Genomic DNA, 10,210 nt, shown 5'->3' with positions numbered 1-10,210 from the left:
TGATAAACCATCTCCAACACCTTCTTTCCTCTCAACATTTTAAATAGGGGTAGTTTTGTACTTTTTGGCTATAAAGGTTATTTTCCAATTTGCTTAGAGCCACATACTTTTACAGTTAAAGCCCTGATCCTGAAAACATTTAAGTATATGCTTAATTTTACCTAGTGACAAAATCTCTTCTATACCTACTAACAGGTTAAAAGCTTTTAAAAGATTTGGGCCTTATTTGGGTTTCAGGAAATCTTTTTACACTCTTCCAAATACTTCAAGCAGCCCTTTTATTGAGCAAACCATGCCTGCAAGACTACAAAGGAAACCCAAAATAAAAACAGAGATATCTGCACATTTCTCTAAGAAAGATAGTTTTTTCCATTTAAGTTTTAAATGGAAGAGAGAAGGAAGAAGAAAAGTCATAGCAGCACCTGTTACACTGCCTGTTAAACCCATCAACAGGGCAAAATGTGGTATGAACATGGCCATCAGCAGAGTTAACAGGAGAAATGAGCCTCTTACACCCAGAGCAAATAGTGGAGATCTGTAATTGGAATGGTCGCCTCTAGAAATACAAGCATACACAATTTCTGTGGCTGCAAAAAAGGGCAAAGGGTAAGAAAGAAGAGCCTTGGTTAAGAGACACAAATTCACTAGGGTCTGAAGAAATGATGGCAGGTTGTCAGTAATAACTTCCTTTGTCTCTTCACCCCAGGTCAAGAATGCAGTCAGTGCAAAGGTTGTTTTCAAGACACAGGCAAAAAAGTGAGTCCAATTCAGCATACATCTAAATTCCCCTGGGTCTTTCATGTTACCTTCAAGTTTGGGAAGAAATATTTGCGAAGTGTAACTGAAAATGATCACCCCTACAGAGACCAGGAAGTCCTCAAACTCAATGGAGAGTCTGAATTTTGCCCAGGACCACTGATGTATTTGTGTGAGACAGTAAGTCATCACTACAAGGATGATAATGAAATGGACCAAGGAGCAAAGCTGGCTGAGTTTGGAAACAATTTTGAGAGTCTTGATAAATACACAAGGCAGCAGTGTAACAAATGCAATTACAGACCAAGTTTTCTCAGTCATTGGTACATATGGAAAACTATGTGACAGCAAGTTCCCACTAACAACTAGGTACAAAATACATGTCATGATCAGTTCCATCACTTGGGTCACATTGACAACTATGCCACCTAGTTTGGAAGATTGCTTTTTACAGCAGGCATTCGCAATATCTTCATACGTGTCTCTCACTCTTATGAGCTGCCCATCTTCATCTTCTTCATACAGGCAGGCGATTAGAATTTTGCCTGTGTAACAGCATAATGCTGCAGCCAAGATAATAAGAAACAGGCCACTGTATCCACTGTGGAGAAGAGCATATGGCAATCCTAGGACAAATATCCCCTGAAAAGGAAAAGGAGAAAGAAAAGATAGAACAAAATCCCTGAGGCGAAATGTTTACTAGAAGCCACACTCCCAAACCTGCCCTCCATTGAACATTGCTTTCACCTAACTGCATGGTGGAAGTACGGCTACATTCAGCTAAGTAAGTAACAATCATGAGAAATGTGTTTGTTTACGATAAATGAAATTATCAGCAAAAATAACTGCTCCTATCGACACACATGTAATGATAAGCTAGGAAAAAGAGAATGTGACTGAATGATAGAGTCAGGTTCCTAGTTAATATTTAATGCTGATGTGATTAGAAGTACATTTTAGAAGGTTCATAGGCAGTTATTCAATCAACATGCATGTTAATGGAACAGGTTCAATATCAGTAAAATTAAGCAACTGTACAAGTTTCATTCAAATTAAAAATAACACTGTAGATAGATCCAGTAATGACAATCCTCTTCTGTCTAAAAACTGTTAACAGACCTCTGGAAAGAAAATGGCATTAGAGTGACATCAGACTTTGCTTGTGTTTCCTCTGCGGCTTCTGTATGCCTCATGTAGCCTTTGCTTGTTAAGTCCACTGCTAAAGTGATTCTTCTTACAGCTGAGATTCTAGACTGTGCAAACTTATTTAGGTGTTTAGAAATACATGTAAAACATATAGACATACTTTTCTCTAAACAGTTTCTGAAAGGAACAGAATTATACTTGTTTTATCAAGTAAAAAAACCCGTGGCATTTTAGTTTCACAGAACACTGTGTATTTCTTTGTCTTTTTCCTTCTTTCTTCTCTATATTTAAGGACAAATGACACTTTTATGTGGTTTAATTTCCATCAGCACAAACCAAACAAAACCCTTGAACAATAGTTATTCATAAAAAGTTCCAATTTAGGAAAGACGCTTCTGTGACATTTCTCTTTTTGTGCTACAAAGCTGAAATTAAGCAATGCACATTAGTCAGACTGGTCAGGCGTTTTTGTTCTTGATGGCTGAAGAAAGGTAGGGAGGAAACAAAATACAGTTAACTACTTCTACAGAAATTTTTACTTCAGTATTTCTTACAGCACCAGTGACATGAGGAAATATGAGCATTTGTGCTCATGTTTGCTATTCTGGCCTGACAGAAAGACTTGATTTGCATCAAACCTATCTAAACTCTATTTCTGACCAAACCTGAGCAACCTCATTTGCTCTGCAAAACCCATGGATCCCTGACAGAAAGAGGCCTCCTCGCAGAAGGGGCGACCCACTCTTCTCTCACTTCCCAAGTGGGTAGTGCCACTGACGGCCTTCAGGAGCCAAAGCAGAAGAGGTGAGTTTAACGTTCCAAATCTTAATTTCAGACTTTTCCATCCACAATCGTGGATATGAGGCCATGCGGGGGACAAGTGTTTCAGGCATGCTTCTGTCTTTCGTGTTTTCTATCAACTCTCCCAGGTTTTATACCCAGCAGACAGCTTCTGTGAGGGCAGTCTAGGAGCCCAGCTCTGCCGGAGCTCATCAAGAAGGCGGGTGCTTGTCTCAGCTTTCTAGGGTTTATACCTAGCACCCCACCTCTAAGTGATACAAGTACTCCTAGGCCTGATCCATAAGGAGGGCTCTGAAGACAGGCAATTTTTGAAACACTAAATAATCACCAATGTATAAAAATTATTCTCCTTTTCTTCCAGCCACAAAATAGCAGTCCTTTTCAGACAGATTGTGGGATGAGCATCAACCAGAGAAGAAAGATCAGAAGTCCTTAAATTAGAGGACTTCTCTCTAATTGATAGAAGAATAGAGAAGTATTTTTTCTCTAAGTCAATGAGAAAAATAGAGTGCCCGTCATATGAATGAGCAGCATTGCCTATTTCACCAGGCTTCACTCTAGATGCAGATACCTTCAGCTTTCAGCTGAATTAGAACTGGAAGAATCATATTAAATACACGCCCCAGTACCTTTCGACTAAAAAGGTCTATGCCTTTATGTACTGAAACAGAAGTACCTCAGTTATTATTACTGATATAATAAAATTATTGACTAGATACCTTTTTTGGTTGTTTTCAATGACTTCATTTACAGCAATGGTTTTGTATAAGTCACAGGTGAGTCATTTATATTATAAGTCATTTTATATTTATATTATAAGTCATTTAGGAGCTGTGACATTCGACCACATAGCTTGTGGTACTTCAGTCACCCAAATCTCCCCGCTCCAATGGCTTAGCTCCATTCTAATACAGGTGACCCAATTAGCTTGCAGTGTAATTAGCATTTCTTTTGTACGTTAACTTCACAGAAGTGTTCAAAATTCTACCATTCCTGCCATCTAACGGTCTACTTTCTTAAAAAGACTAGATATCTGGCTCTATCGAGATTGTAGGTAGCACATGTGTAACAGTAGCTTTTGGTATCATGCCATTTTTAATCGTGGCTTTGACTGACTGGCAAGTTAGGTAGTTGCTTAAAGAACAAAATGTGTTTTCTTTCCTATGAAAACAATCCTTGGAGAATATTTACATAACAGGTTGCGTTTAAAAGCATCACCACTAAACCAAGTCTATGAAAAAATCAGGAAGATAAAAGCCAGAGAGTCATCTTCCATATTAACATAAGAACAATGATATTTTCTCAGTTCCTTGCAGTTTGTAGCAAGCTTATCTCATTTGTTCCATACTCACAGCATTATTATTTTGCCCCTTAACCTGCATTTGGGAGTTCAAATGGTATCTGCTGACCCAAAGGGTCACTGTATAATTAAACTGCAGGTAAGTGTCAGCACAGGCCTTACCCACACAATGGCTTCTCCCCTGCTGAATTTAGTCTATTAGCGTTTATATGACTAGCCTCAACCTAAACCAAAGCATAAGTCTTTCAGAGACATTATCACATTAGACAGCCATTTACAGTCCTCCCCGCAGGTGTCTGCTTTTCCATGCTTAATTGTTAGTTTAATCAGAGTATAACATAATTCTAACCTCTAACATCTCCTTGCTGTTGTTTATATAAAATAATTTTATTTGGTACCTAACACAAACCACAGGATGATGAAGGGGGTGGGGGGGTTGGTGGGGTTCTTTTTTATCTTCTGAATTCAAACCTTATTAAACAAACCCATTTTTGCACTCTGTATATTCTTTCTTAAAATTATGTATCAGTGATTGCCAATTTCAAATCACATACAGTGAGTTTAGAATTTCTAAATTGAAACTTTCTACAGAAACTGTAAGTTTTCCTTTCAGCTGATGTCTTTGACATCTTTTTCCCAGAGTTTGTAAACAATAGCTGGTGAGATTTGTGTAAGGGACTTACTGTTTCTGTGTCCTTCAGCTTTCAGTTAATAATAGAAAGCAAACATTGTGGACATAACTGGTTTTGCAGCTTTTTGGATACAGACCATGGTTAGTAGAAAGAAATGGGAGAACTCTGAACATGCCAATACAGTAAGTATGTATGTGGTGAAATGACAGTGCTTTTCCTGCTTTGACAGAAATGGTTTTTCCATTGAAAAAAACAAGTTTCATGTATCAGCACATTGTCAAATTTCTACAAAATATCCAAAAACTAGTTAGTGATGGCCATGAGAGCTCGAAGAACATAAGACCCTTTGTCAGGCTTCAAAACTCATTTTGGATTTAATCTTCTGTTCTTACCTTTCCAAAAGCAATACTTTCTGTTAGGACCATTTCCTGAACTACTGTTACGCCATTTGTCAATGCACATTTGGTCCAGCCTGGCCCCATCACTTGCTCTTATTGAGTCTTCTGATCCTGTGTTCTCGTGTTCAAATTATGGCATAGACAGCCTTAGCTGTGAGGCATCAATTAAAAATGAGCGGCAACCATTTCTTAAACTGCCTCCCAGCTCTTAGTTTTAGCATTCTGTCTGGGAAGTGTTCCTGTCTGAGCGGTTTTATTTTCAACTGTTCTAGTGCTAAGTCAATGTTAGCTTTAGAGCTAATGTGCTGTTTTAAGGTGATCTGTTTACAAAATAGACTTGTACAGGGAAAAAGCAGTCACGCAGTTGGGTACAGGGGAAGTGGCATTTTTGAAACAGTCCTCTACCACGGCTCAGCTTGAGTGGCTGTTAGTTGCCATCACTCCATCCACCCTGTACAGGGAGGGACCCCAAGCTTGCCCAGCGGGCTGCATCTTCCCTTGTCTCCCGAGATGTTTGCAAGACACAGGTATTTTCACCCTAGACTGAGGGTGGAAGTGGACTGTTCTTTGTCAACGAGTGAATACATGTGCCTGGGTGGAGGTCCTTGTCAAACATCCAGAGTGGACTCAGCCATAGGCAGCCGGGCCTAGAAAGAAGAAAGGACCGAGGGCTGAACTGGCGATCAGCCTTTGAAGAAATGGCAAGGACAAGAGCGGAAAGGGCATGTAAGGAAAGGTCAGTCTCAGCTAGAAGCTATTTATTAGCCTTGTCAGAATACCCTCAGGTGGAAGCAACCAGGTATGACAGCTACCACCAGAAATTAGTGATCCACCTACAAGACAAAACAAGCACATCAGGATTTACAAATTACATCTCCATGTTAAAACGTTTTTGTATTTGTCAATGGTTGGACTGCAATATTTGAACTACATGGTAGTGTTTCCCACACTAGCAAGGCTGGCTGCTTGTTTAAAAATACTAGATATCTGGATTAGTGTAGAATGCAAAAAGTGTGCCTTCTGCTATCATACCACTGTTTGACACTCCTTCACCTCAGGGCAAGCACCTCCCCAAGGAATAAAATATGTTTAGAAAAATGTATAAAAGCACCGTCAAGCACTCTGAGAAAATATCAAAATTCCTTAATGTTCAGTTTTAAGGCTTTTTAGTCCCAGGTAAAATGCTTATAGGCTGTTTTAACCTGAAATACGACACTTTGAAAAACAAAGCAAATTGAAAGGTAATTAAAAAGTAAAGAAGAGCAGATCCTGGTCAGAGTTGAGACATGCCAGAAGACAATGAAATAAAATGGAGTAAAAAGCAATGCTAAAAAAAAAAGAGAGAGAGAAAAAGATTTCACCTTAAGACTTAATCAGATGGAAAAATAAATTAAGAAATTAAGAAGAATTTAACTGAAAATTATTCAGTTCCCCTATATGCAGAATACATGCTAATATGCCAGACTGCTGAATTAGCTCTGATTGCCTTTCTCACCATCTGTAGCTCTTCCACTGGAACAGTTCATTTAAGCCTAACTATTTTCCCAACTATGTATTTGATTCCCTGCATGAACATGGGCTAGGCATAGAAACTATACAGGAAAACCTCCTTCGTGGATCTTCTTGGAAGAATAGGGAGATAAATTCAAGAACCCTGCTTTTCAGTACACTTTCACAAAATATTTAATTATGGTGTTTAGCATTTGTTGTCATTTAAAATAAATCATTTTCCAGAACAAATGCAAGCCTGTGTTGCTGTGGTATTTCATAGAATCATAGAACAGTTTGGGTTGGAATATGAAGATACAACTTTATTAGCACTAAATTAAAAAATATAGCAAATCTTTTAATCTCATGCCATGATAACAGAGCTACTTGCTTCTTGACCTCTATGTCCTTTTTCCTTTCTCAGCCACCACTGTGATCAACGGTGATTTTGTATCTTCTTCCAGATCACTGTTGACTACATTGAATGATACTGGACCAGATGCCAATTATTCTACTGGATAACCTCCTAACCCTACTAGAAACTCATTCCTTTGTCAATAGATCCACACTGACAGTTACTTTTTTTGGATCTGTCACTTCAGCAGTTGTTAATCCATTTAAGACTCATTCTATTGTTGCACTAATTTTTAAATCAGAATGTTGTATATTAATGTGTCAAAATTCCTTTTAAAAGTCTAAATATATTATTTATCTTTCACTGCCTATATTACAATCTCATCAAAGAATTATATCAAGTGTGTTTAATAAGGAGTGTAAGGACTCTTTCTCAAAAACCGTGATGATTGAAACTAATTATATTCCTAGCTTTTTATTCTCTATCAGTTAAAACCTGTATTAACAATTACATTCTTTTTCTCAGAATTGTTGCCAGGTTTCCTAGTCAGGATTTAACTGACTTTTTAAATATTGGAATGATATCCACAATCTCCTGAAAATTCCACATGTAATAGTGATTGAATAAGAGTATTATCAGGTCAGATGTATCTTTTGTTATGTCTCCCAAGTACAAACTTGCTGGGCAATCTGCTTTCAAAATATTAACGAGATACATTTTAACATCCATTTTAAATAGTAACTGTAGTTATCTAATAGTTAATTGTCCAAGTCTAAGCTTGGAAAAAATAGGCACCTCGATTTATAACTCACACCTATCTTAAGATAGGTCATTAGCAGGACTGAGACAAATTTCGTTTCAGAGATGCCTGTTTCTCTTGCTGGGCAAGATGGAGTGTAGACACACAGCTTAGAAACTCTGAGAGCTAGCTTTTAAATATCTTATGCAGAATAGCGTGATGCCCATCCTGAAAAATTACAAAATGGCCCACTGTTCTTCTGTGCTATGAGCACATCCTCCTGATTCTCTACAGAGACTACTTATGAACAGTTGCATCTTTTTTCAGAGATAACAATTTTAGAACCTCCCTCTACTGCTAATGTAGGAAATCAGTGTAGCAAAATTCAGTGAGAGATCTCAGAGAAGAGGGAGGTGATCTTACATTAGAAAATCTCTAAGTTGATTTTACCCGCTCTCACATCCACACACTCAACAACACTGGGGTGTGTGTCCTAGTGGCTTGGCCAGGATCACTTGTTTGCACCAAGGAGGACAAGGGACGCTGGCAGTCAAGTGCTCACTGTGTCTCTGGAGTTCATCTTGACTAGTGATGACAAACAGATTTGGGATTTACCTTCTATACTCTTTTGGAGTGGATGCAGTTTTGGATCTTTTGCCTCATTATTTTGTCTCATCCCTCATAAATATTAGGCAAAATTCCTGAATTTCACAGTACTGTTGTTTCCCTTATCTGTGTGTTTTATAGATACTGTCCTCTACTTCATTCCCTTAACACTTACCTATAGGACAGTTTTTCTACCTCTCCATTTAAATAAGATCACATATATGGTGCTCTATAGCAGTTAACGCATACCTTCCCTTTTAACTTTTTTCTGCTGTTTCTCCTGGTGCTTTTAGACAAGCATACACAGTCACATACAGAGACACACATTTCCATTCATACTTAATTTATACCACTATTAGTATTTCTGTTTCAAATTTTTACACTAAACCTATCCTTTTTTTTCCTAATTCCTAAAAATTGTTTTCTTACTGTCCTAATCCCTGGGAGATGCATTTTTTTCCTAGTGTCTTTGGGTTCCTGTATCTCTTCGCCACACTTCATAATTTATTATTTACAATGATTACTCTCACCCTCCCTTTCTCCCTTTTGCTATTGTTATTTTCTTAAATTTTAATTGATACATTCACTTCACACTTGAAGTAGGAGGGGTTTTATCACATAGGTGTACTATTTCTTAATTATGAGATGTGGCTTCTGGACATCTCATAAATTCTTGTTAAACAACTTTAAAATTGCTTTCACAATTTGCTGTCTGTATTTATTCTTCCTAATCAATCATCTCTCATAATTTTCTCCAGGTTTGTAAAATTCACTCTTCTGAAGTACCAAGTATATATATGTTACTGTCCTCTGTTTTCCTATAATGAATGTAATTAGATCCACTGATGTGTTCATCTTTATTCAACGTAATAAGGCTCAAAATAGAATTACCTTATGCTAGGTTCAATAGCTTTTTTTGTTAGATAATTATTATCTATCATTTTTAGAAACTTTAATGATGTTTTACTACAGACTGCATACAACCTCCAGCATAGATCTTTAAAGCTGAAGTCACCAAGAACAATACAATTTTTCTTTCCAGACAATAGCTCTAACACAGATAATCATCTCTCTAACTTAGAGTGCCACCCTCACTTCTTTTACCTACTCTTTTTTTGTAAACATGTTTTATCTAATTATTTTTAAATTCCAGTCACATAAATCATTCCACCATGTATTTGTAATATCAGTTATATCCTATTTCTTCCCAGCAGAAAGAATTTCTTGTTCCCTAGCTGGCTACCCAGACTCCTGGCACTGCTCTACAGACACCAGGAAAAGAATTCATCTGCTTTCCCACTTGCTTCCCAGTTTGTTCACAGCTCAGCTGAGTTTGAATTAAAAAATACTACAAGCTGTTCTGTGGAAAACTTCAAATATTGTCCATGGCCTGTATGACCTTAGCAGCAGATCCATCTCCTTTAATGTCAGTGAAAAATCTTCCTTTAACTTCAGGGATGGTTGAATTAGACCCCAGCAATCTTGTTTTTCCTGATTTTTCTTATTCTTTCTCTCTGCCAATGCCAGCCTGTTTTAGCTGCAGGGAGGAAAGTAGCTAAAGTGTTTATTCTGTGATTAATGCCTGCAATCACCTTATATACTGAGAGAAACTTTAGAAGTGTTGTTCTGTCAATCCTTCAGGTACCATAAGCAGATGATAAGGCAGATAGATAGACTGCTCAGGAGATGCTGTGATAAGGTAAGCAAGTAAGGAAGTCACATGCTCTGCACTGCAAAATGTATGTGTCCATTTAACTGACGGAAGCCACTGATTTTGTTCGCCTTTTAGTGGCCAGGTTAGTCTTAAGAATCTCCTAAAGATTAGGAAAGGGAACAGAGGAAAGAAAATGTCTCAACAAAAAAGGAATTGCTGCTATTGAGTGTGACAGTTGATCCAATTGGCTTTGCTATCAGTTTAAATATTTGTTCTAAAACTGAAATAACATGCTTGATGCTTAATTCTGCAGGGTTTGATGGAAAATGTTAGTT

The 10,210-nt window shown here is 37.6% G+C and overlaps 1 protein-coding gene across 1 annotated transcript in view; it reads right to left on the bottom strand.

Moving 5' to 3' along the window:
* Positions 1–246: 246 nt before the first annotated feature.
* Positions 247–10,210, bottom strand: part of LOC103918369 (vesicular inhibitory amino acid transporter-like) — a 21,114-nt gene continuing 11,150 nt past the window's right edge. The window contains exon 2 of the mRNA XM_009325673.1: positions 247–1,398. Coding sequence (XP_009323948.1) covers positions 247–1,398 — 1,152 coding nt within the window. The remainder of the gene's footprint in view (positions 1,399–10,210) is intronic.

The sequence above is a fragment of the Pygoscelis adeliae genome, unplaced genomic scaffold, assembly GCF_000699105.1.
Source record: "Pygoscelis adeliae isolate BGI_AS28 unplaced genomic scaffold, ASM69910v1 Scaffold54, whole genome shotgun sequence".
Lineage (NCBI taxonomy): Eukaryota > Metazoa > Chordata > Aves > Sphenisciformes > Spheniscidae > Pygoscelis > Pygoscelis adeliae.
The sequence above is the reverse complement of the archived record's forward strand: the minus strand, read 5'-3'. Positions and strand labels throughout refer to the sequence as shown.